The sequence below is a fragment of the Puntigrus tetrazona genome, chromosome 6 (genome assembly GCF_018831695.1).
Source record: "Puntigrus tetrazona isolate hp1 chromosome 6, ASM1883169v1, whole genome shotgun sequence".
Classification (NCBI taxonomy): Eukaryota; Metazoa; Chordata; class Actinopteri; order Cypriniformes; family Cyprinidae; genus Puntigrus; species Puntigrus tetrazona.
Window position 1 is genome coordinate 3,920,898 of NC_056704.1, and position 27,780 is coordinate 3,948,677.

Consider the following 27,780-nt stretch of genomic DNA (forward strand, 5'->3'; position numbering starts at 1 on the left):
GATTTTTGGATGGCAGTGAGAGACAGATCTGCCGTTCTGTTTGTTGTGGAAGAACGAGGTACTGAAATGAAAGGAGGTAAAGGTCATAGCTAGATATAGTGGTATATAATGTAATTGCAAAAAAGTTAGTTGTTGCACATGTGCATGCAGTTACCTGAGGAATGACTACAACTGTCTGTATTTAGTAACAGCCTGCAGAGAAAACTAATTTTCGCTGGATTTGTTGATTAGGAGAAATTCTTCCCTCTTTCGGCCAAGAAAAGCAAGAGCATTAAAATTTAAGTAACAGCAAATATTTTAAGGTGAAAGGGTCAAAGCTGGTTTTGGAAAACATGCTTACTGAATACTTGCGAAACTATGTTCTATGCGCACAGAAAATGTGAATACTAGCTGCGGTATGCCAAAGATTTCTACGAATAATGTTTTGCTAATAATACCAACCATTGTTTTGAGAAACACCTTTACTGCTTTTCGCATGCTATTTGATTTACAAGTATGGATTTTACTCCTGTTAGAAAGAAATTACATACTTTGTTTATAAATAAAGCATAAAACATGTTCAAGAATTTGAACGTTTTATTTAAAAGGTTATTTGAGGCTTGATTGTGTGCTTTAAAGTTAAATATCTTACCAAACAAGCCATTGTAGCTCCCATTTTGACATGTAAATGTGATTTAAAGACACAAAAACATTTTTTTTCCTTTTCAGACTTTATTTTATGTGCATGTGGTTTCACAAATTAATAGATAAAAGTAGATAAAGTGAATAAATTCAATGAAATGTCATACCCAACATCCTGTAAATTGTTTGTGCCAAGTGAAATTTTTGGAAAAATAAAATTATATATATATATATTTATATAATTTCAAAGTTCTTTTACAGGCATTTTCTGTCAATATACATTTGACAGAATGGATTTTAATTGCTTTCAGTGTGTCTATTTCAAATATTGAAAGAGTTGCATTAAAGTCTGTTAAAACATCTCTTTTATATACTTAATACTTTTATCAAACATTCAGAGGGAACTTAAAATATTATAGAAAATGACACAGCTTTCAAGGTACCTGACTGTATAATAAGGAAGTGAAGTTTTGCAAGATTTATAATTATGTTACTGGCACAGCACACACATTCATTGAAATGTTACATTTAGGACACTTTCTTGAGGCTGCAGTCTACTTCATTTCAATAACCACATTTACTTGGTGTCTCTACAGTAATTATAATTCAGTAAACCTGACACCATGACACACTAGTTATTAATGTTGGGGGGAAAAAACTGTCAAAGTGTCCTGTAGAATTGCTTTTTTTTTTTTTTTAAAAAATTTCTGAGCTGTGCTGTATGCATTGTGGGAATATATAGCCCTACCAAATAAATGAGAAAGTGCAATATATTGAGGAACAGTTATGCGATAAAAAACAGTGAACAGCCATTTACCCGTAATTGAGACAAAAACGACAACACAGATGGTCTTTAATACCCAATACCTAAATGTCATTCAGATGTTTAAGAATAATTAAATGACCTGAAAAAGGAATATCAAGTCTTGTGGTGCTTTTTTGGAATATGAGCAGATCTGCAGCTGCAACAGAAAATGTAAGGGTTGTGGTAAAAAAAAAAGAAGATACTATTAAATCATAAATGGCCAAATGCCTGGTCAAACAGCCGTGCTTTGCTGCAGTCAAACATAATCTAAATGATGACCATTGTAAAAGAAAATTGTGTTTTTTGATAAAATGTTCTTTTTTTAAAGATAAGAATGTTTGAGTAGTATGGCGAGAGGCATCTATTCATTAGATTTGGTTCCATTGTAGTCGCCCTGCATGTCCGCATCATCCTCTGCGGCATCTGAGCTGTCAATCATTCCCCGTCTGCCACCACCTGAGCGCCTCGGTGTACTGCTGAAGGAGGATGGCTCATTGCCTCGCCTGAAATGTTACAACAAATCTTAGCATAAAATCAAATAGACTTTCTACCTCGTTCATTTGCGTTCAACTTTAAGTTTTTAAACCTTTTTTAAACCTAATCTGTTCACAAAGCTCGGAAGAAGCCAGTGTAGCTGTGTGATCTACCAATAAGCAACTGCATGGAATACGTGAAAAGGAGTGAAAGTTTTACTGCCTCTAGTGTTCATTTCTTTTGGATACTGCAGTGATATTGTAGTTATTGTTACGTATATCGTCTCTTGCGAAAAAGTAAACCCAGATATGTTTATGCCAAGAGACCAGGAAGTAACACATACCTCCATGAATTGCTGTAGACATAAGGAGATTTTTTACCCCCATAATGTGATACTTAAGCCCTTAAATGCTACTGTTATTAGGGGAACCCTGCCATAAAAGTGTACTCTACCCCATTGGAATGCAGTTTTTACCAGGTTACACAGTGTTTTACCATAAGTTCCATAGTGTTGCTTCAAAAGTTTAGTATACTGAATAGTCATCACAGAGTGCTTGATTTAAAAGATGTTAAGAATTTAAAAGCATATAAGGAAAACTAGAGTAATGTAACTGTCTGCTTTTGTTTGATTGATAAATGGCTGGTGTGGAGTACTCAGATGTGCACCTGAAATACAGAGATAAATCACTTCTTCACCAGAGTCCTAATAAACATATCACCAGAATACAGCCATAAGCATCTTTTACAGTGGAAAGTGGTATTAGACATTAGATTTGTAAGAGGTTAAAGGCAGCGTTAAAACCTCATTTGCAAACCTGTAAACAGGTTAAATGAGGTTGGTTCAGAAAATCGAACCATGCTTTGGGAGAAGAGGGAAATATGGTCAAAATATGCTAGTTCAGTTGAGCTTCAGTGGAGGGACAGAAGTCTCTTGAATTTTTTTATGATTGCGATCATTTGCGTTTTGACTATATACAAAGTCTAATGGGTTTGTAATGATGTGCGTGAGTAAATGTTGACAGAATTTTCATTAAATAAGCTACTTATCATACCTTATGTGTGTACTCAGCAAAACCTAAGTATATGTAATATACCATATTTCACTCTCGCAGACAGGAAATATATTTGTGGCAGGTAAAAGGAAAGATTTGTGAGAAGTACATCTTCTGTGTCAACTTTTGAGCACAGAGGTACCTGCATAGTCACTGTGTGGGTTCAGGATTGCCTCTGCAACATAGACAGAGATAGACAATCTTCGGTTTGCAGTTTATATAAATGGAAGGGATTTGGGCTGCGCTACAAGTGCTGGGAATTTGCTCAAAGCTTTGTCTAAAAGAGCAGTTACTGCCCAAAGATTTCAGTAGTTTTGGGGTGCTGAGTCATGTCTTGGGAGCGTTAAGTGTACCTGAGTTTGCTCTTGAGGGAAGAGACCTCACGGCTCATGGCATCATTGGCTTCTGTGGCCTCATCCAGCTCTCTCTGAAGCTTTCTGCGGGCCGCGGTGATTCGCTGGGACTCTTCCTCGCTCTCTTCTAACTGTCTCTTCAGCTGTTTGACACGTACATTTGCCTTATCCGCCTGTGAAAACAAAACACTTCTCAGGTCAAGCACACACTACATTCTAGTACTATGGTGAATTACAGAATAATTTTTCTTTTCAATGTAGGAATGATCCTGAAACTTTATCTGAAATGTATAGGAATAGGAGAGCATAAGCTGCTGTATGGGTAACCTGGTCTTTATATTGTTCTGCTTGTTTTCGTTCATCTTCCACTTGGATCATCAAATCCTTCAGCTTCTTATCCTTCTGGCGAACTGCCTTTGCTGTGTTCTGCTTATCTCTGTATTTTAAAGAAACATCAGTTACAAACCATCAAAAAAGCCATCATGAGATCTACATGAACTATGCTTTAAAAGTTTGTGCTTGGTAAGATTAAAAAACTTAAAAAAATGAGTCTTTCTTATGCTCAACAAGGCAGCATTTATTTGATAAAAAACAGCAATATTGCGAAATATTATTACAACCATGAAAGAAGCAAAGAAAAATCACATGTACAAACTGTTTATGAACGAAGAATTTAATACATATTTTTATGACCTCAATAACTACATTGTACTGTACTTATTGTTATAGAACATAGTAGTTAAGGCATCTTAATATAAAAATATGATTTGTGATAACTTTTTAACTTTTTGATTGGAATCCTTTGTTATAATAAAAGACTCACCTGCTCTCCTGCTCAAGCTGTTCCTCCAGTTGTGCCACTTTGGCTTCAAGAGCAGAAATGGAGGACTTAAATTTGGATTTCACTTGGTTCTCCATCTCCTGGAGTTTAGCTTTCAGCTCTTTATTCTGCCTCTCCATCAACTGCCTGGCACTCTCGTTCTTTTGGGATGTGGTGCGTTCGGCCTGGAGCTCGTTGGTAAGTTGGTCAACCTAAAGGATGAAGAAAACATTTAAGGAAATGACATGGTTTTCATACAAATGTCCTGTCTCTGTTATGGCATTTCCATTCTCAAAATTCTTAAATTCAAATACCTGCTGGACACTCTTTCTCAGCTTGTCATTAAGCATCTCCATATTGCCCTGCTCCTCCTCCAGCTCTTCCTCCAGCTGTTGGATCTTCGCTTCTAGCCGTCTCTTTTCATCAGCCAGTGCAGATCTTTGAGGTTCAGTCAAACCACATATTAGTTTCAATCAGAATGTGCTTGAAGAGCATTTTTGCCCCAGTGTTGTGGTACACAAACTGTGCTGCTATGTCTAAAAGTGAGCTATTTCACAACTGAAATCTAGAGCTACACTCTGTTCCTGTACAAACAGTCACACTAAAGAATGCCTACCATTAATTGTAACAGTGAACCACATGTTCCAACGGAAGTCAATTTATCAGAGGATTATAATGAATTCCACAGGATTCAAATATTTCTATGATATTTTATTTGTCATACTCACTTTCCAGATGCATTGCTGGCCAACTCGTCAGCCAGTTCATCTCTCTCAGCTTCAGCTTGCTTTTTAGCCCTCTCAGCTGCTGCCAAGTCCTACATTTAAAGAATTTAACAGAATTCTTCAATAATGATGAGACAACCATGCAATTCAATTGCCGCCAGAGTGAGTGAGCAAAGTGACAAAGTTTCAGTGAGCCCTTGTTTGGGAAACCTTAATTTAGCTAGAATTGTACTAGCTTGGAAATAAAACATTTGTTTGAATAAACAGCCCCATATACATCTCTGGACAAACTGGCTCAGTATGTTATTCATAGTAGCCTCACCTCTTGCATCTGTAGAAGTTCAGCCTCCAAAGTCTTGGCTTTCCTCTCATTCTCCTTGGCACTGGATAAAACTTCCTCCCTGGCAGCTCGAGCATCATCAAGCTCTCTTTGGAAGTCTTTCATTTGAGCCTAAGTTGTAAAAACATGCTTATACAATTACTAAATTACTCTGTATATATATGGATTTTAGTACTTTTGTTACAAATTTCACCTGGAGCTTGCGAAGCTGCTTGATCGCCTCTTCTCGTCCCTTGTTAGATGTTTCAATCTGGCCCTCAAGGTCCTTTAAGTCTCCCTCCATTTTCTTCTTGGAAGCAGCTATTGCAGTCCTTTGCTTACGCTCATCTTCGAGTTCAGTTTCCAGCTCACGCACCTGTTGGTTAAGATGTCCATCTAAACCCATCTATGTTATGGAAGTCAAAGTCTTAGTGAAAAAGCAGTACTGCACCTGTTTGATCAACTGCCTCTTCTTCTCCTCTCCTTGCTCATCTCTTCCCTGGAGATCTCGCTCAAACTGGGCCTTCAGAGCCTGCATGTTGACTTCCAGACGTAGTTTGGCATCCTCTGCAGCCTGCAATTCATCCTCCAGCTCTTCCAACTGAGTCTTCATCTCTTCTACCTGAGCCTCTAGGCCACGTTTGGACTTCTCAAGCTCATGTACCTAAAATTAAAAATAAGTTTGATTGAAATTTCTCTGACCTTGCAATGACCTTAATGGAAAGTGATTTACAGTATTTGAACTTACATTCTTGCCCACATCATCTTTGGAGCTGACCAGGTCCTCCATTTCAGCACGAAGGGCTTTATTGGCTCTTTCGAGCTCCTCACGGGCTTCTTGGGCTTCTTCAAGAGCTCTAGCTAAAGACAGAGCTTTGGTCTCTTTCTCTCTGGCCTCAGCCTCTGCGCGATCTCGCTCATCTGCATACTTATTAGAGATGCTCTTCTCTTCTGCAAGCATCTAAAAGAAAACGGAAGAAATGAAGATACACCCACATCCAATGGCAAAACTACTTTATTTAGCAGACATAGTGTGTAATATTTTGAGAAGCAATCAGAAACCTGATCAAACTTCTTCTGTTTCTTCTCAAGGTTGGACACCAGCTGCCTCTGGTTGTCCAAATCCATCAACGTGTCCTCAAGCTCCTGTTGCAGTCGGTTCTTTGTCTTTTCAAGCTTGTCGTAAGCTGCTGCCTTCTCCTCAAACTGAGTATTGGCTGTCTCCAGGTCTCTCTGTAGTCGCTTCTTGCCTTCTTCTAAAAGTTCAACATTACCTGACACCTCATCCAGCTTTTTCTTGAAGTCAGCGAGCTGTGAACACAAGGGATATTCAAGATGTAAATATTGAGGCTTTAATCAAGCATGACCATTATTCATCCTAATGTTAACCTTACCTGAATGTTCAGTGTCGAAACGTGCCTCTCCACATTCCTCTTTGCTTCTGCTTCCTCCTCAAGCTGCTCCTGAAGGGCATTACGGTCATCCTCCGTTTGACGTAGTTTGGTTGAGAACTGGAGCTTTTGTCTTGTCTCTTCAGCCAGCAACTCCTAAAAATGTCAATACAAGTCAGCCAACAACGCAAATCCTTTTCACGTTGCTAAATTATGCGTCTGCTTTGAAGCTATAAATCAATGAACACTACATAACATTGCACATACCTGTGTATCTTGAACTTGAGAAGTTAAGCTAGCCACATCCTTGCTAAGTTTGATGTTCTTCCCCTCTGCTTCATTAAGAAGGTTAGTGACACTCTCTAGTTCCACCTGCCAGAGCCATAAACATATGAAATACACAAGATGTTTGAAGTAACAAACATGTTGTACAGTAAGTTCTCCCAAAAGTCACATTAATATATCTAATAATATATCCTCTGCCATCACTCACAGTGATTTTAGAGACCCGATCCCCCAGCTCAGCTTTCTGTCTCTCGCTGTCATTGAAACGAGACTGCAGATCAGCAAGCTGTCCTTCCACTTTCTTTCTTTTGTGTTCAACATCCTGTTTGCTCTGGGTAAGAGAACGGATCTCCACATGGAGTTCTGATGTTTCCTTCTCCAGAACTTGCTTGGCTTTCTCCAGGTTTGACTTTACCTAAGAAGCATTTCATATATATTTTACATTAGCACTTGGAGTTCTTCAGAATGTAAACATATGAACAGAATAGACATTGATCTTTGATATTGTTGCCTACCCTCTTAGACTGCTCCAGTTGCTCTGTAAGCTCCTCCAAAGCTTGGGTATGTTTCTGTCTCATCTCCTGCACCTGCGCCTCATGGACACGGCTCTCCTCCTCCATGGCTCTCTTCAAAAGAGTAACCTCTTGCTCACGTTTGGCCCTGAAAAAAAAACATCCTGATAATCAGGTCAATGGTGTCTAGTAAACCTTCTCTCAAATTGTGCTATATTAAATCAGTACAATACATGTCAGATTAAAATGCAGATCTTGCAGATTTTTGTCTACACACACCTGAGCTCCTGCTGAGTGGCTGTGGTGTCCAGTGTGTCCTCCAGCTCTGATTTGAGGGCTTCAAGCTCTTCTCCCAAGTCTCTTTTGTTTTTTTCAGCCTTATTCCGGGCAGCCCGCTCTGATTCTAGATCTTCCTGAAGATCAGAGATGTGTCCCTCCAGCTCTCTGATCTTCTTCAGTGCATTGTTTTTCTGAGCTGTCTCATCCTCCAATCTGACATGCGAAGGGATTAAATTAATTGTGTTTAAATAATATACAAATAATATACAAAAAAACAAAAAACAAAATCGCATTTCACATTTTACTTTAAAGATCTGTATACCGTGCCAGTGCAGCTTGAAGTTCCTCCTCTTTTTTAGCAAGCTGGGCTTTCAGATCAGCAATCTGAGCTTGAAGGTCAGCAATCTGCTCCTGAAGGTCATTTGATTCACCTTCCAACTTTCTCTTGGCTTTTTCCAGCTCCTGTCGAGTCTTTTCCTCTTTCTTCAAGCGCACTATAGATGATATAAAGGTATTATCACTTATAACTCAATTAAATGAATTCAACATAAATTTGATTGATTTCCAGAAAAACATTATCAAAAGTAAATAATGGACAAACCCTCCAGTTCTGAGATCATTGACTCGTGCTTATTCTTTAGCTTTGTCAGGTTTTTGGATTTTTCTTCTTCTTCAGCAAGGTTTGAACTAAAGTCTGCTACCCTTTCTTCTAAAATCTTCCTCTCCTGCAAATAAAGTACTTAAAATTGAACACTTCAATTTCCATCAAAATATGTCATCTTAAAACAATAAGAAATATCTAATTTGTTAAAATTAAACCTTCTGTAATTTGTTATTTTGGTCGTCCATCACCAGGATATCATCTTCTAGCTTCTTGATTTTGGCATCACAGGTAACCTTCTCCAGTTGCAGTTTCTGACGAGCATCTTCTTCCTCCTCAAGATGTTCCTCAAGATCCTTAGAACATTATTATAGAGAGAAGAGAGAGACATGGACTAAATAGAAGGGTTTAAAGATATCTAAGTTGTGAATTTGAACAAGTTCTTGTTTCCTGTGAAGGAAAACCAATAAATGAAAACCTACTTTGATCTGATCATGCATTTTCTTCTTTTCCAGTTGTAGGGCTGCACCACGATCCTCCTCTTCCTCCAACCTAGCCTCCATCTCATGCAAGATCTCCTCAAGTTCTTGTTTTTTGGTAGCTAACCGTACTCTCATTTCCTCAGCCTCTGCGTAGAGTTCTGTCTCAGCTTGCAGCTTCTCCTGGAGCTGGTTCCTTTCATCCATAAGCTACAGACAAAATTATTATATTGTTTAATCAGTATGATCAATTACTACCAAACCAAAGAATACAAAGTCAGGATTTCGTCAGACCTGTACATGTTTCAGTGAAACATCTTTTAGCTCTATCTCAAATTTTTGTGCAGATTCTTTGGCTCTTTGGAGCTCCTCTTCCTTCAGACTCATCTCCTCTTCTTGGCGTGTCACCTGGAGGAGAGGCTTTACCTGTGGGCATTGAAGAAAACAAGTTTAAATGAATACTAACAGAAACTATTTAATATATTACTAAGAAACCAGATTTTTGCACCATGTTCAACCAGTTACAGGAAAGTAATACATTTAGAAAATAAAAAATGATTTACCTTGGTGAAGAGTCTCCACCACTGCCAGTTCCTGAGTTTCAGATAAGCAGCACAGTTCCTCTGGATCACCTTCATAGCTGTTAGCTGTTGCTGCCTCTTAGCAAAGGCCCTGCACATAATTTTAAATAAGAATAACTGAAATTGAAATTTATCATTTTGAAAAATACTGTATTTATAAACTCTACCCACTTTCTAGCTAGGAAGCCCCTGGCCTGTGCCTGGAAGGCAATGATAATGACTGTGATCTTCAGGTCACGCTCCTCTTCAAGCTGGGCCAGGACTCCTGTGCGGAAGAAGATTTTGCTCTGACCAATACGGTACAGATTTGGGTCCAGGTCAAGGTGCTTGATCTAAAGAGAGGGTTAGGTATGAGTAGACTGGATGCCACAATTAAAGATACAAGTTAGCAGAGTGATGAAATAACTCAAATCCAGAATACTGGGAAAATTCAAAGAAGAAAAGAAGAGTAAAAGATGATGATGAAATCATTGTTGGACTATATAAAAATGTGAATAGCATCTTGGCTTCCTTAAGCAATAAAGTCTTATTTTGCATCTGAAACTTTCTGACTGAAGAAATTCTTTTTGCAAAAAAGAGAAGACTTTCTATGACATTCCTTATTCACAAGATTTAAACCATCTTACCATTAGGCAGCAGGCCTGCTTGCCATCCATGAAGCCCTTTGGAATAGCACTTGGTGCCAAGATTTCATATCTAAATGTCAAGGTAAAAGAAAAAAAAAGAGTATATGTATTGATCCACATGTATTGTACTGCAAATTGGAATCCAGGTATTTTTATATATGCTGTGAATCTGATTCTGAATACTGTTACGCAGTTAGCCACGTAAATAAGACAGTTAGTCTCAATAAATGAAAAGCTCAATCAAAAATAACAAAGCTACCCACCTCTGTCTGAACTCTTGAAAGACAATTCTGTTAGGAAATCCTTGGCGGCAGATACGAATACCCTCTAGCACACCATTACATCTCAACTGTTCAAGCACCAGATGGGCATCCAACTTTCCTGCCTGAAGGAAAAAAAAGTCCCTTCAACATGTATACAGACAGATGCAAACTAGACTGAAAATTAACCTTTTTCCCAAACAGTATTTGGTATACAGTAGTGACTTACCCGTTTCTCGTGGTTAGGGATAATACAGCGGACAAAGTTTGGCTGCGTATTGTGCAGTGTGGTCATTAGTTTGGCCAAAGACTCTTTGTAAAGCTGGCCCACAGTACGGAACATGCCCTTCTTGGTTTTAGACGCACCAGGTGCAAGGCTGTCTGACATTTTGGCAATGGTTTCCAATCCAACCACACGGTCAGCTGAGAAATGAAAAATATAGATGTCAGCAATTGCTTGTTCACCCAATTTTTACCCCCTCTTTTTATGCAGTATTGTGCTATGATTACCAAAACAAAAAACATGTATATCATGTTTCTATTTGTGACAAATTATTAACATACACAAAGCTTGTTCACAACTGACTGGGTTTTAGTAATTGTGATCAGCTGTACATGTAGTTTTTAGATACTGCAAAGCATGTATAGCTAATACTGACCATCCTTCCAAAGATCTTGAACAAATGGATTGGAGGAATTATTGAGCAGCGCGGTAACATTGTCATTTAAGGGGTCCATGTTCTTGGTCAGCCAAGCTGTGGCATTGTAGTCAACCTAAATGAGAAAGGGTAGGTCTGGGTCATAATATTCAATACAGAGTGAAAAATTCACTAAGAATAAACTGTGTACGTCCTCCTTTTGTTAACAATCTCCACCAAATTTAAGCTGGCCTGTTCTGAATATGACTGGGTTATTAATGCATGGATCCCAATACTCTCCAGAAGTAAATCAATAAATAAATCTTTCCTTTAATTCTGAACTCACCCGTCCAGCATAGTGAAACACAGAGAATTCTGTCTTGTCCTTCAGTTGCTTAGGTTTAGCAAACTTAGTATGATTAACATGAGTGTTGCAAAGTTTCTCCACAAAGGAGACATCTGTTGCCTTTGGAAACCAACATTCTTCATCCAACAGAGCCAGGATACCTGGAGGATTGTTCTGTGGGGGAGTTTCAGTAAAGTGAGTGACATTACATTCTGTAACAACAAGACATCATTACTTCAGACATAAGACTTGCAACAAAAGTGAGCCTGTTACAGCAGTTGCAATAATCATTATGTTCCTGCAAATCTACACAGACTCAAACTTACCGGCCTTTCAATAAGCTCGATGCAAGGTTGCAAATCCAGCCCAAAGTCAATAAAGTTCCATTCGATGCCTTCACGCTGGTACTCCTCCTGCTCCAGGATGAACATGGTGTGGTTGAACAGCTGCTGAAGCTTCTCGTTGGTATAGTTGATGCAGAGCTGCTCAAAGGAATTGTCCTGAAGGAGAGAGCAGTATAAGCCATTAGCCTTAATACTTAATTTTTTTACCAAATGTAATTATTTTCTTTTGGTTTTCTCAAACCTCAAAGATCTCAAAGCCAGCAATGTCCAAGATCCCAAGGAATGAGGCACCCTGACGTTTTGTTTTGTCCAGTGCCTTATTAACTCTTAGAAGGATCCAACGGAACAAACGTTCATACATGGCTTTAGCTAAAGCTTCAATGGCAAAATCAGCCTGTAGAGGGAAAAGTATACTATTGTTTGTACTATATGTATTTCCATAATGATAATCATGCATAGGATTCCAGTTTCATTAAAGATCTGAGTGACATTACACACATTTGACATCTGTACATTTGCAACACAACTATATACTCTCTTCACCTGTTCTTTGGTTTGGGCCTTCTGCACAACTTCACGACCCACTTTTATACGTGGTGTCAGAATGGCTCTTGTGAAGTCTGTCACATTAATCCCTTGGAGATGGCAAACTTTCTGGGCAGCTGCGAATGAGACGCATTTCAGCAGTCATTTACTGATTTATATTAGTCTGAGAAGTCTTTAATGTGGCAATTTCCCAGTGTTTCTGACCTGTGTTGTCTGGCATGGTTGCCTGTTCCTGGTTCCTCTCTTTCTTGAACTCAATGTTACCCAACTGAAGCACAGTTGAGACAACTCTGAGGACATCTGCCAAAATGAAATATAATTTCTCAGAATTGCTAAACTCTTAATAACTAGAAAATGTTTTAAGGAAACCATGTGTATTTTTCACTGCATTTAATACCCGCTCTTTCTTCAACAGTGAAACCCATGATATCCATGGCCTCCATGGTTTCTTCATACATTTCATCATCTTGGTTGCCTGGAATCTGAACATGACCAGCCGAGAGGAAACGATAGTTGTTGAAGTTTTCAAGCAAAAGCTCCTCTGCCAGTAGAGAATAAAAATCACATGACATATTCCAGCAACAGTAAAATTCAAGCAAGAATATCCCTGCATCTATAAATCTCAGTTTGTCTGTCATTTGTTAAATATCCAATGAATAACATCACCATATGCCGACATATTGAAGGGTCTTCACCTACCGCGCAATTTGTCCTTTGTTCCAGCTACCATGTAGTAGAAGATGTGGAAAGCTCTTTCAGTTTTTGCTTGTCTGATACAACGAGATTTCTCCAACAGATCTGAATGATTTGGACATTAAGGTGAAACTTTGCTGAGATAAAATGTTTCAATTGATATTTTAATTGTTTATTAATTCAGGATGTGAGATTGATCTGTATGGTTTATATAAGCAATCAAGGATACAGGTCTCTATGTTGGCTCCAACTATGAAACCTGTCACATCAAAGTTAATGCGGATGAATTTGCCCTGTAAAGAAATTATTTTGCAACCATTAATTGATTACAGTCTTGGCTGACCAAAGGTAAAAAATCTGCTATCATACAGCATTTGCAAACTTACAAATCGTGAAGAATTGTCATTCTTGATGGTCTTGGCATTGCCAAAGGCCTCTAGAATTGGATTGGCTTGCAGTAGTTGCTTTTCCAGCTCACCCTACAGTACCAGGGTTAGAAAGTAATGAGAATCATTTCATAGAAAACAATTCTTGGAAGAAAAAAAAAAAAAGAATGGGACATGCCAGAGGATTGGAAAATCAGAAGACAACTAACGGAAGGGCCTCCTTTAGAATAGACAATACAACTTCTTAATTCTAAATTAATAAATAATTGTTCTGGCAGAACAAAATTTCGAAATGTAATACATTTTGCCACAAATAATTTCAGATACTTAAGATTCAAGTACCTTAAACAGAGCATAAAAAATTAGGTCATGTCCATTTAGATGGGCATAATCCCTTTAGATCAAAAGAATGCTGATCTATTCGCCGCCAAATTTTATACAACTAGAAGCTCTGCCAAGCATGTCCACCTTATACAAGGATATCAAGAAGATTGGTTGAGGTCATGCTAAGCATGTAGAGAAAGGACATATTAATGTGGTTCTTGAAATGGATCTCAGTAATAAATCTTTAAGCGTTCACTTAAGAAGATATAAGTTACTCAGTGGGATGAAACAGTCCTTAGAGAGCATCACAAAGCCTCTGGTGTTATTTGACCACATAATTAGATTCTCATTTTTAGACTTAAACGAGGCAGAAAAGGGTTTCAACCGTGACACAAACTTTCAATTACTTTCTTACTGAGTATAAAAAAAAATACAAAATCTAGAAAAAGAAGATATCTACCAGAGACAGCTTGCTGCTGAGAAGGAAAGAAGATCGCTGATAGCTTCAGACACTGACAAAGAAAAATAAAGTAAACTAGAAAAGAAGGAGAAGAAGTGACATTTAGAATGATGGAGACAGAGAGACTGTTGACAGAAAGATTGCTGGGAAGAAAGAGGACAGAGTTGGTAGTATCAACATTTATAAAGCACTTGGCTGAATCTGACAGATTTCAGGGCAAAGCATGTCAGCTAAGAGATGACAGCTTCATCGGTCCACAGAGTTCCAGTTAGAGTATGTGAGTGGTGTGGAACAGAAGAGGAATGTGTAGCGAAGTTGCGTTATTCTCCATAGCAAATATAACAAATTAATTAATTAATCCACAGTACAGTTGCATGCTAGCAAGAAATCAATAAATTTTAAACAATTTTGATGTACTATTAAGCTCTCAAAAGAAAACAAAAATGAAAAATGTTTAGTAAAAATTCATGACAAACGGTGCAGTAGATGACTGTAAAGGGGGCATTTAGACAACATTGTTTTGAACTAAAACCCTAAAACTTATGTTTTTTGGTCATTAATTTTGGGTGCCTAAAATATGCTAGGTTTTGACATACAGACACTTTGTGTTTCTTTGTATTTACAACTACTGGTTTGACGTACATATTACAGCATTTTTATGGATCTGTGCGAATGTTTTTGTGAACAGATGCCAATGAAACAAAAAATGCAATGGTAAAACTTTTTTAGTGTATGATTGTCAGGTAAATGTAACATAAAATTCTTTTTGCATTAAACTAAAGTCTAATCTTCCAGATAAGTACTTTCAGATACAAACTTTTAAAATACACATACACTCTAATGGATCATCGTTTTGGATAAATGTTCATGAAGTTAGAAAACATGAGAGAACACAGTAGGAAAAATAATTGGGTGCAAACTCTGAGGTTCCTCAGGCCAGTCAGTGGAGATCGAACAACAAGAGGGAAATAATAAACCTAGAGCGAAAATAACTCTTAATTCACTCCACTCACATACTCTGATGTTCTCTCTCACCAAAATACAATTCACCTCATTTAAGTTTCACTGAAAGAAAAAAAAAACACTAAAAATTTCAACCTTGAACTTTTCAGAGCCCAAATAAATACATTATTCTTACATGATAAAAAGGATATCAGAAGAAGTGTTTAGTAAATTTCAAGTAGTGCATTCAAGTGTAACGAAACTACTTTAGGAACCAAGAACAGCTATTATGGGCATCCCTTTTAAGCTCATATGCATGGCAGTCATGCATAAAATGTCCTTAAACCAGCTATAATGTGTGCATATATTTTGGCTTCCTTACATATCTTAAGTATCGTACACATTAGCGCAGATCTACACTGAGATGGTATTTATATTTCTAATGCACACACATATGAGCTTGACAGATGATGCACATTAACCTGTGGCAGATTAATAAGTGATCAAGGAAAAACGAGAAAGGATATAAGATCAACAATTCAAAAGGCTATACGTTGGCATGCACACACACTGTGCTCAGACAGACCGTTTCAATGCCAGGCGTCCGCTCTGGCAAAGAAAAAGTTAACCACATCTCATATGGGGGAATGGCACACACGTGATCTAACGGCATAATCTTGATTTCATTATTTTTATGTAATGATTTTTAAACATGCGAACACTGAAGCTCTTTGGTACATTGTCTTCAATCATTTGAACAGTAGTCGTACGGGTGGTTTGTTTAGAGGGTCCCTCCATGTAAGACTTGTCTAATGTCACTCTCAGTGAGAAACTCAAGCATGCAAACTCTCAAACCCACACAAGAAGGAGTTTTGCACAATCCTTTTTTACTCACATAGGCAAACTGTTGTCCTGTATGTTGCTATTTGAGGAAATTCATTAAGGAAATTGTCATTAGATAAGCATAAACTAAGAGCATTCTGTTGCATTCACTGGTTTTCCTGTAGCATTTGTAGAAGTCTCGATTTCCTTGAGATACAAATGACTCAGCAGCATATAATCAAAACATTTTTCAGTATCAGGCAAAATAAGAGCCAGTACAGGAGCCAGGATAATCTTGTGATAGATGGGATATGATAGCAAACATTAAAGACTGAAAGGAGTGTTCTTATCTGTTCACAGTTTGACCTTTGCACATCATTACTTTAGTAATTATGAAAGGATTCAGAACGTCAGACTCTGATTTAAAAGAATGGGGTCAAAGCAAGGGCAAATAGTGATGACTGAACCCATAAGAACTGGCTTGAGAAGAAGACAGAGGTTATCGAAGATTTTCAGACTGTTTGTACTTACAGCGCTTGTGTCTTTCTTGCCTTTGTGGGACGAGGCCACTACAGCTAAATACTGGATGACTTTCTTGGTGTTTTCTGTCTTCCCGGCACCTGATTCACCACTAGGAAGAAAACAACAGTAAATGACAAAACTGTGTTCTTTCATTCAATAACACCTATGTTTGAAATACCATGCCTCAAAATGAGGCATCAATATAACAATATTAGAGTTTTAAGTGAGATTAGGTTTTGGTTCTGTGTTAATGTCCTAAAAATCAGTGTCTTGAGACTTATATATATATATATATATATATATATATATATATATATATATATATATATATATATATATATATATATATATATATATATATATATATATATATATATACAGTATATACTATATACTTGCTATGTATTTGCTGTGTAAAAAAGGTGATGTATTTTTTCAGTTTGACCACTATATTTATGACCATCAACAGAGGAAAAGTAATGGAGGTGAATACAAAACACATGAACAGAGATATAGAGAAAATTATAAATCATTAGGAGAAACCTCGTTTGAAATATCTCTAACTCAAACACTAAAATGTTTTTGACATCTCTTATGTTTACCAAGGCTGCATTTATTTTTAAAAAGCAAATTAAAATCATTATTAAAATTTAAAATAATGTTTTTTTTTTAATTTATGTTATGTATGAAATGAAAGCTAATTTTTCAGCAAATTTTTACCTTGTAACACGGGGTCACAGTGCACTATTGCCTTCTATGATAGGAAAGAGATGTGACTGAACCTTTGTTCTGACAAGCTAACATTTCCATATTAGGAAATTAGGAAAAGTCTGGGATCCACAGGCCCTGCTGCAGCCCAAGGGCTGGTTCTTTGGCAGGAGCAGGATGCCCTCAGATCAGTTCACTCAACACATATAAAGCTATTTTATGGGGCACTTTATACTGCATTGCTTGTAGATCCACTGTTTTTGACCATTTATGATACATTAAATAAATTCATGATGGTTATGGTTACTATTGCCAAATGGTGATCGAAGTACTGGAATATTCCCATACACCTCATTGGATAAGAGGTATGGGAAAACATGGATTTTTCTTAGAGGCATCAGATCAGTGTTTTTTTAACAATCCATTTGTGTCCATTTAAAAAAAAAAATAGGCTATTCTTTGGGTGGTCATTCCCAATCTCCCAAAAACTCTGAGACAGCCTCAAAAAAAAATGTCTCCATGAGAGCGCTGGGCCAAATGGAAACATCCTGATGTCATTAGAGAATTCTGTGCCCTAGCAACCGTTGCCCTAGAGCAGTTTAAATGGCTTCCATTTCCTATTCTACACTCAGAGGAAGTTTGCAAAAAGTATCTATGGGTGCCTCCCACACTGACACATCGAATCAACACCATTTTATTTTAACATCCTCATATTTCACAGCTATTTCATTATCACACAGATGAAAAACAATGATATCGCCCGTGAACATCAGTTTAAGTCTTTTCAGTGGAGCTACAGCTATTTTCGCATGTTTTTTTTTATAGTACAGTCCATGTTTTGTTATGGGTCCTGCAGAGATGCGAGCCAAATGCCCAGCAATGACTCAAAAACAAGCATAAATGAAGCCAACATGCTTGATCCGGATTTAGAATCAGGACAGGGGGCACATTTCCTGTGAGTAGGCCGAGTCTGAGGAGACATGACCCTTGGGGTTCATCTGCCTTGTTCCCACTGCTAAGGACTTTTTGAAAAACATGTACTAGTAGAAGGACTCTACTAGTTGAAATTATGTCTACTAACCATGATGTGGTTGCTGCCACATTTTAATTGTTAAATATTATATTAAAATGGGCTTAATGTGTTTATCATTAGTCTACATTTGTCAAATCTGTTTACTTTTTTCAGGAATGTAAACAATAACCAGCAACACGGAGGACATGCCATTAACCACTGTCAGATGACACTGAGTAACATCATATGGCTTCATCTGCAGGGTGATTAAAATGCTGTGTGTTAAAAGAAAATGAAGAAAAAACATTTCAAATTTTTAACAAATTTAAAGACACTAACAAATTTTAGATTCTCAAGGTTATTCAAATGTTTATAAGGGATAATATATTTCAGCTGTAATTATGAAAAAGGCAGTTGTTGTCAAACTTTTTGTTTTAATTAAAATAATTAAAATTTATTCATTTAATTATGATAATTTTTATGATAATAATTGAATTAACCGTGATTCATTTTGTGATTCAAGAACTGCGTTTTCAATTAGAACAATATTAAAAGTTGTTGAGGGGGTGGGGCTATTATTATGGTTTATGCATATGAAATGTGATGTATTTTATGAAATGAGGTTTTATTGTATGTATTTTATTTTTTTATTTTACTTATACACTTTACAAAGTTTGACATCCTGGTTGAAAAGCAGTACTATAATGCTGCTAAAAAGTTTAATTTATATAGTGACTTCCCATAACTGTACAACTGAGATACAGCAGGGGATACTTGTTAGACTTGTTAGTCATTTCAGTGATGCAAATAAAACAATGAAAAAGAACTCACGTGCAAAGAATAGACTGGTCCTCTCGATCTGTGGAAAGAAATGACAGGCATTACAACAACCCAAGGAAACTGTCAGGCTGGTGCTCAACTGCAAGACAGTATACCATTTCATTTTTGAACATCATGAAATAAATAAGGACTGCTTTTAAGCCTACGGGGGAAAGGTTCTTGAGTAACTAAACTGGTCTGTGATGAATACCATTGCTATTACAGCATCCAATAATGTACGTAATCTAATAATCTTTCATTTTCAGTGCAGCAATTTGATTTGCTTAAAAAAAAGAAATCAACTCCACTCTTCTCTTGGGAGATGCAACACAATTCATACTGAGTTCAGCAATGGGACAAATATTGATTCATGCTGCTAAACTTAGAAAAGCTTCTCAGATTATCTTGGCTCCATTTAAAGTTTTTTAATCCTGACCGTTCATCAATGATTGTTCAGAAAGCGGAATAAAAATAAACCCAAAACATATTACTGGATAATTCATTAAAGATGCATTTGATTAAGTCAAACTAAATATGATCCTCTCTGAACAATTCTAAGTGAATGAATTCATCCTTCAAATTCAAATAGAGCTTGGTTCTTATCTATGATCCTGGAGGCTGGGCGAACACCCAACCATCTAATCAGCTGAATGTGAACTCGCTGGTTCTGCTCAAGTACTATAGAACGTCTTCTGTTGTAAACACAATGAATGACTATTGCTCATTTTGGATATGACTTAAGCTGGGCAGGTTTCCACATACAACATGAAGTCTTGTTCCCTTGTTTCTTCCTAATTAAGGCACAAATCGAGGCATTCAGAACACAGAAAACCACACCTAAACACACCGATGGGGAAACTGCACCTCAGCCAGACAGTTTGACGCAAGATGCGCAGGTATTATCCAGCTATTAAAAAGCTATTTACAACAATGAACCTATAGATCCAAACCCAATACATGTATTATCATAAATTAGTGATGGGCGATATACCAGTTTAAACAGTAAACTGGTTTTAATTTCACAATCTTTTAAATAACGGCACAGTGGCAAAGCAATGTAGAATTGAATTGATGCTTCACAAAAACATATGGCTATATCTGCCTCTTTCACACTACACATCATGTTCTCACACAGTGAAAAATACAGGGTACAAAGAGGAAACTGACAACCCACCATCAAACAAAACAGAGCAGGTTACTTCTGGTATGAAACAAGGTCTAAGCTTTAAGATTTGTTCTTTTTTTAGCATTCTTTATCTATTTATATGTAAAGTTTTATATTTTAATTAATATTAGTTAAAGAATTATTCCACCCCAAAATGAACATTTCATGTCATTAATCACTTACCCCCCTGTTGTTCTTCGGAACAAAATTTAAGATATTTTTGATGAAAACTGGGAGGTTTGTGACTGTCCAATCGACTTGCTGATTACTATCTGGTTGAATCATAATATTATGAAGCTATGACAATAATTTTTGCATGGAAAGAAAATGAAAATTACGACTTTATTCAAAGATTTGCCACCGTAATGTCACTGTAGCACCATTTTGGACAGCATCCAGTGTACGCACATTATGTACTGTATTAGACACCATACAAAGATACGCTGTTTGTGCAAATCAAAGCATAAATACACATACAAGACATATCTTTCCACTGCGTCTAGCACAGAACTGCATACGTTATGTGCGTACACTGGATGCTGGCCAAAATGGCACTACAGAGATGTTTCAGTGCCGAATCTTTAAATAAAGTCGTTATTCAAAAAATATCTTAAATTGTTTTCTGAATATAAACAAAGATTTTACGGGTTGGAACAACAAAAGAGTAAGTGATTAATGACAAAATTTTAATTTCGGGGTAGAGTTACCCTACCCTAGTAAGCTACATTACAAACAGCTCATACTATAATGTAGCATGTTTGTTTGGATTGTTATTAAAATGCGGTGACCTTGCAACTGTGTCATGCACTCTGATTCACTTAAAGGCACAGTCAGGGACAATCCATGAAACCTACAGAATCCTAAATAAAACTATTATAAATTAACTAAAAACAATCTCATTCCTTTCTATCTCATTCTGATGTTTCAAATTACGACAAGGCTACACCACTCGGTCAAGCATGTGAACCTTGCTGGACTTCAAAGAGAGATCAGTGTAAGCCTGAGCAGGAATGTGAATACTGACGCTCATGGCTAATCATACTGGATTTTTACTCTTCATCAGCTGCAACAGGATATAGCTACTGTAGGAATCCGTCAAGGCATATTAAAGATGTCTTGTCATGTGGTGTTTAGGTGCTATATAACTGGACTAATTTTGGGCTGTTAACATTTTTGAACTGTTATCATCGGTCCTCATAAAGCAGGAAATGAGTCTCATTGTGAACATAACATGACATTGTGCAATGATCTGCTTCAATTTACAGTGTTTGATGTTGATTGTTCGGCCCTTGTGTAATGTAAACAGTGTAATTTAATCAGATCTGAACTTAGCAAAATTACTCTAGAGGAACAGCTTGACAACGCATATTCATACTTCTGCTTTTTAAAAGCAATTTCCTGCACGTTTCAGTTTCTGCAAGATACCAGTTTCTGAGATATTCTGTAACACAAGTTTACTGATGTGCAAAATATCTTGCAGATATTCTTCTTTTCATTTAGCACCTCATTTCACTTTATGTTGCAGTTTCAAACTCCTGTGGGTAACAGTAGCTTTTTAAAATCGTTTCGAAAGTGTTAAAATGGCATTAGACGTGTGACCTGCTGACACATGTGTGTATGCGCTCCTCACACCATTGACTGACCTGGAAATATAAGCTGTCACACTTCATTTCAGCAAACACGAATGACATTTAAAGAGCTCACTGGTATCTGCAGATCCTACACTGTTCTGTTGCCAATTTGTGAAATAAAAATGCTTTTTGGATGCACTTGAAGTTTCTTTGAAGCTTCAAAGACAATGGCTATTGTGAAATCCAAAGACTGAGATGTGTCAATGTTCAGCGGGCCAGGCCTCACCTTGCATCATGTTCCTGTAAGCATTGTCCGTGATGGAGTAGATATGGGGAGGAACCTCGTGCCGCTTTTTGCCTTTGTACATTTCAATGATCTTCTCAGAGTAGATTGGCAGCATTTTATAGGGGTTTACCACCACGCAAAACAGCCCGGAGTATGTCTGCAGAAAGATAACATCTTGGTTTTCCACTGTATATGAAGTTTTATGAATCCATCAAGTAAAGAACATCAAGGAGACATGGCAGCGCAGTAATGAGTCGTGCAACGTGTCATAAAATATACATTTAAGGATGTTTGGCTTGAGTCTGTATATTATAACTCAAAACATTTGAAAGCTGAGGTAATGCATATTCCATATGGAAGACTCCTGTTCCTCAAAGCAAAAAAAAGTGGTTAACTAATGGTTTGTTACCAGAATGCAAACATTGGAGGCCAGTGAAAGTTATATATAACCGTTCATCCTTGGGAAATGTATAGTTCCTTTTTCTTAAGTTTAAGCACTTGTAAATCACGATTTAACCTATTTATTGTCACTTAAATTTTTTTTTAGCCTTGGTTTGGCCACAATGAGTTATTAATAAATGTTATACATTTGCTGATAACAATATGTTATGCACTATGTTTTATATATTAGTAATGTTAGCAGCTGTGTTATGTAATAAAGCTTCATTTAGTTATGAAAAAACATTTAAAACATACCATTTTCAACAAAAGTTCAAGACTTCTAATAATATTTATTATTATTATTACTATTATTATAATTTAATAATTATTACTGGTTAAATATCATTAAAATTCTTCTTGCAAGAATAAAACTCCATTAAAAGACCATTCAATTCTGTCTGTCTCTTCCGTCTCTTACATTTAAGAGTTGTTTTCAAAATTGTTATATTACATTACTAATAACATAACTGCCTTTGCTGGTATTTTTTTACTCTAGGGTTTATATACAAGCATTTCTTGCCTTTAATCAGTCTCTTATGATATCTGCAGTTTTATCACCTTGACATTTTTAATTCAGAGATTAAAAAATATGCTCATAATCAAAGAAGAGATGTATGCAGGCAACTTTGCAAAAATGAGTCGCATCTTTTAATCTAATTTATTAAGCATTATTTTAGTTAAAATATAACTTAAATGCACTATGGCATACTCACATAGATGAGTCCAGAGAAGTACCTTTCCCTCAGGTTGTGGAGAACAGATGCTTCATTCAGGCAGGTCAGTTCTGCCATATCCTCCACCTTGCTGAATTTGGGTGGGTTCATCTTCTGGATGTCATCCTTGTTGACTGTGATTTTCTTTCCATTGTCCACCAGCTCCACCAGTACCTCCTCTCCACGTTCCTCTTTGATGCTGGCCGACTCGAAACCATGTTTCTCAGATGGGACCCATACCAGCTTTTTGGCTGACCAATCAGCCTGGGCGACAGGGCTGTTAATGAAGTCTCTGTCCGTGAAAAGGAATTTCTCGTCCTCACTCAGGGTCTTTTTCGTCATCTTGGTGCTGGGTTACAACAACTAGAATGTAGGAGAAAAACTGATTTTTAAACAATGATTTTTGTACACCACATTCTCTGACCTGCATGACCCTACAGCAATACTAATAATAATTTTTAACATTATTGGCCACAGTATTGGATCTGTGCAATAGACTTTAATTAAATACAAGATGCTAAGGGTGGAAAACTATTCTAGGACATTGAGGTCTTTCCAAACAACTAGAAGTGGCCAAATTTTCTTCAAAATATTTGTTAATCGACAAATATTTTAAACGTTTTTTTATTTCTGATGGTCAAATTGCTGCCCTAAAGTTAATTATTGATATAACCAATCAAACCAAAGAAGGCGGGAGTTTATTGTTTACAGAAATTAGGCGTGCATTTCACCACAGTAGAGTGCAAGATAAGATGTAATTAACTTTTAAACAATTTTATTTTTAACATATTCAGCATACAAATATGATTAAATGGGCACATATTTAAAATAAAAATATTGCTTGCAAACATTTCAAAGTAATGACTTTACAAAATTATATATTGTTTTTGTCTTCTTACTGTTCTTGTTTCTTTCTCTTCATTCCCCTCTATCCATTTAAACCCTTTACCTGCTTAATTCCTTTAAAAAAAGATATTTACAATTGGGGTCTTATACACACCCACACCCACATTGGGGTCTCCCCCAGTGTGCAAGGCCTAATATTAATGGAATATGCAACATCAACCATTCATGGACGAATTTTGGTTCTGGATGGAATTCATTTACACTACAGTGCAAAGTTCACCAGTCAAACCAAAGTATTGCTAGACAAACATTGCAGAGATCTGAGGGGCACCACTATTATCACCTATTTAGATGAAAGGGTAAGAAAAATGCCTGGGAAAATGCTTGGGAAATATAAAAAAAAATGTTATCAGTATTGATTAAACAACCACTCAGTCTGGCGAAAAACTGTAACATCCCAGTGGGCTAAACATATATAATCATGTGATAATCTCCACAGCAAATGCTGTTTTTCTTGTTTCTTTTGGAGCTCAGCTGTGGTCCCGTGCTGTGATGACCATATAAGGCTGCCTTCGAGTCAGTGGACGCTCTGTCGACCTAAACAGCAGAAGCAAGTGAACTCCCAAACAAAGCCCTTATAGGGAATAGTATGCCTACAGCCGGACTCGCAGTTTACTCCAAAATGATAACATTAGGCAGGGACAGTCAGAGGCTGGAGGGGGTCTGATTTTCCTGCCACTTTCCCCCACCCTTCCCTTCCTCTGGTGGGCTGATATAGGGAAGTTTACAAAAGTATTTTCAAGTACAGTAGAGTTGGCAAACAGCAGGTGCAGCTTTGGAGTTCATGCAACCATAGAAGTTTAAAAGCAGTTGGGGGAAACAATTCCAAAGCTACGCCTTAGAAATGAACCAATTTCCTCTGACATTTATAACTATCCATTGTTAGTGAATTTACATTGTATGGTCTAATGGCTCAGTAAAAACAGGAAAACTTTTTTCCCACCTACTTACTTGAGTTCATTAAAGAAATTTCTGCCAACTCATTTTTTTTATTATAAAATTGTATCCAGCAGGCTGTTTGCCAGTAATTTACTTCTTGTACCTTAAAGGAGTAGTTCACCTAAAAATGGAAATTCTGTCATCATTTACTCATCCTCGAGTAGTTCCAAAATTTCCTGGCTACCTGGCTGTTTTGGTCACCATTGACTTCCATAGTAGTAAAAAAATACTATGGAAGTAAATGGTGACCCAAAACATCCTGGTTACATACTTTTTTTAAAAATATCTTTCTTTGTGTTCATAAGGATTTGGAAGTAATCGAGGGTGAGTAAATGATGACAGAATTTTCATTTTTGGGTTAACTATTTGCATAACAATTAAAACCACTTGCTCAACTGACCATGGATAATGACTAAATTGTTTTATTGTTTTCTGCTTTAAAATCGTATCTTTTGTGTCATTTCAGAGTCCGTGTTGTGGAAAAAATGTTTAGATGAATGCTGACAAATTCTGAAAGTATAAAATATTGAGCACTTCTTAAACGTTAGGAATCGTCCAGATCGAAAACACAGCGGATGGAAACAGTCATTAAATGGCCTGTAATTGTTTGAGGGCGAGACAAACAAACAATATTTTTCTATGATAAGCTGATTTAATTAAATGAGGGAATTTCCTGTGTCCTGTACATAGATTCACAGCACTCTGTTTGGGAAGTCCTTTCATGTCAACACTTGGAAGATCATTGAGCTTTTGCAGAGGTTTTTATGGAGCGGCCGTTTCACCCCAAACGTACTGTCCAAAAATACAACTTAAAATGTTATTTGAAAGAAATTCAGCTTTTTTAACATGACTGAAGTAAAAGGTAGCGCGAATGAGCCTTGGCCTGCGTTCAAGTGGGCCCAAAGCCCAGAAGATCATGTGACCATGTGTTGTGCGGATGGATTTTTGTGACCCCTGGTCCTGTGAAAGGTTTTCTCCTCTCGTCTCTACTCCTCCTCATCCTTTTTTCATTCCAAACATATGGCTTACTTTTTCTCATGAGCAGCTGTGTCATTTTAGTTTCTTCTGTTAACAGTTTTATTGAGATGGACGTTCATAGGAGGTCAACGGCTCAAGCTTTAAAGCTGTTGCATGTACTGAATATTATGCTTCCTAGATGAGTCTCATTAAACATCATTTGCCATTAAGAACCATAAAAAACTTTCTTTAACCAAAACATGCTGAATCTGTGATAACACTGGATTAAGCGGTTAGGCATTAGTCCAGCTACTGATTCTAAAAAATAATCAAGAGTTCCAGCAGGAATCTTTCAGGTGATGCAGAATTACGTTACATCATAAGAGGAACAATCAGCTAAACAGCCTAAAGACAGACCACAAGTGTGCTAAAGTCAAAAACACGGATGAACTAATTTACAACTGGAGCTGCAAGTAAACTGGTAAAAACTAGTCTACTAGTCTTAGCAATAAAACTCTTACACTTCCTTTTTCTAGCAAGCCTTATTAAACCTAACATCTGCCTCATGCACACACCTTTTACCTTCACTACGAAAGACATTCTGAAAAAAGCTGACAGGAATTTCACCAAAGGATTAGAATAGTTTAGATTTACACAGCTAACTCACACTTAAGCGAAAATGCAGTTATTATTTATTCTGTTGCATGCAGTTCTATAGCCAGTTTGTTTTTCTGTGGAACACAAAAGTTTAATTTCAGCTACACAAAGATTGCATTGCATTATTTTTGCATTTTGCATAATTGCATTGCATTATTTGGAAATTTAGTTGAATGGGCCACTTTTATAATATCGTATGATACTTTTGAATTCTTTTTAGGGTTTGGCAGCTTAGTTGTTTTAACTAGTTGGCAGATTATTCTCTATTAAACTGCACGGGAGGTTTAGAAGGACATGAATGTTAAGTTTTTCTGCTTTATGACTGTAGAATACGCCTTAAGAATGTTTATGCAACTAATAAAGATGGATAAATGACAACATACTATGTACTGAGTTGAGTGACTACATTTTACTTCATCTCGATATCTTTTTCTCATGCAAATGTCTACGCTTGGGTTCTCTGTGCATGTCATCACTACAATGGGAAACGAGAGGACAATCATTTGACACTGTCTGCTGTTCACCACAAAGTTCAGCAGAAACTGCATTTGACAACCATATTTGGAGAACAGGAAACTCATTGGTTTGTCAGGCTCACTGTTTCTCTTATTCTACGCACTTTCCTCAGCCATTTCCTTTGACAGCCTCAGCTGAAGTCTAGCTTTTGCTTGAAAGAGCGGACATGCTTTCTATCTTAACATCTCCATACTCTATGATGATGTTTTGACTAGAAGGTCAGTAGATGCCTGATTTGTTGTTGGAAGCCTTTGATCAGTGCAACAAAATAATCATTTAATTATGTTATTGAAATAAAAAGTGATTCTGTTTCATCCTCATGCTGTTTCAAACTCACATAAGTTCTCTCTCCAGTGGAGCACAACGCTAAACAGATGCTGACTGAGTGACTAATATCTTGACATTCATTTATATTTCACGTAAGAAATATATTCATCGAGTGGGCTAAATGTTGAGAGAATTTCCATTTTTATTTTTGCGAAATATAACGCATCAAATAACTATCAGAAACATATTTCAAAGCAACGAAATCTTGACAGCTTCAGGTTTCAATATTCAGCAAAATATAACAATAAAAAAGCTCAGCTCTGCACGCAAGGGCTCTTTGCATATATGACACTGAAATAAAATGAACGTACTGGCACACAATCACAACGATCCACGCACGCACGGCTAAAAGAGTAAGCATGCAATATTTACAATAATTATAATAATATGGATGTATACTCACAATTCTGACGAAAACTTGCAGCGATTTGGAAAGTTAGGGTTTGGAGAGTCCCGTGACAGCGAGGTACTCCAAAGACGAACAAACCAAATTAGACAGAAAAGCATGAGAACATCATTTAAACTGAGACGCGGATGAGTGGGCGGGGCCGAACAGT

The 27,780-nt window shown here is 37.0% G+C and overlaps 1 protein-coding gene across 3 annotated transcripts; it reads right to left on the reverse strand.

Annotated features, from left to right (window-relative positions):
• Positions 1-691: 691 nt before the first annotated feature.
• On the reverse strand, positions 692-27,780 carry myh11a (myosin, heavy chain 11a, smooth muscle). 3 transcript variants are annotated; one of them, XM_043241250.1, is made up of 43 exons: positions 27,627-27,780; positions 22,922-23,284; positions 21,768-21,924; positions 18,758-18,785; positions 16,216-16,315; positions 15,758-15,784; positions 13,137-13,229; positions 12,980-13,043; positions 12,757-12,855; positions 12,455-12,598; positions 12,262-12,357; positions 12,055-12,173; positions 11,753-11,905; positions 11,494-11,667; positions 11,168-11,341; positions 10,843-10,957; positions 10,413-10,606; positions 10,187-10,308; positions 9,924-9,993; positions 9,469-9,629; positions 9,280-9,388; positions 9,011-9,142; positions 8,720-8,926; positions 8,456-8,593; positions 8,238-8,361; positions 7,959-8,130; positions 7,637-7,849; positions 7,361-7,505; positions 7,054-7,260; positions 6,828-6,932; positions 6,564-6,716; positions 6,232-6,480; positions 5,918-6,130; positions 5,621-5,833; positions 5,384-5,545; positions 5,173-5,301; positions 4,854-4,942; positions 4,440-4,563; positions 4,129-4,337; positions 3,633-3,741; positions 3,306-3,478; positions 3,095-3,127; positions 1,794-1,929 (listed from the first exon to the last, which is right to left on the reverse strand). In XM_043241250.1, exons 2-42 carry the CDS (start codon positions 23,261-23,263, stop codon positions 3,103-3,105), a joined length of 5,832 nt encoding a protein of 1,943 aa, XP_043097185.1. In that variant the 5' UTR covers positions 23,264-23,284; positions 27,627-27,780; the 3' UTR covers positions 1,794-1,929; positions 3,095-3,102. The 3 variants fall into 3 exon arrangements, with proteins under 3 accessions (XP_043097182.1, XP_043097184.1, XP_043097185.1); XM_043241247.1 differs by lacking the exon at positions 3,095-3,127 and having other exon boundaries at positions 692-1,929; XM_043241249.1 differs by lacking the exons at positions 3,095-3,127; positions 15,758-15,784 and having other exon boundaries at positions 692-1,929.

Bases quoted from the DNA above. Each gene is read 5' to 3' on its own strand.
- myh11a (XM_043241247.1), bottom strand. From the start codon at position 23,263: ATGACGAAAAAGACCCTGAGTGAGGACGAGAAATTCCTTTTCACGGAC. The intron at 13,044-13,136 runs GTAAGTTTGCAA...ATTTCTTTACAG, and splicing joins ATGACAATTCTTCACGATTT to GGCAAATTCATCCGCATTAA. The intron at 4,564-4,853 runs GTGAGTATGACA...TGAACCTCAAAG, and splicing joins GCCAGCAATGCATCTGGAAA to ATCTGCACTGGCTGATGAAA.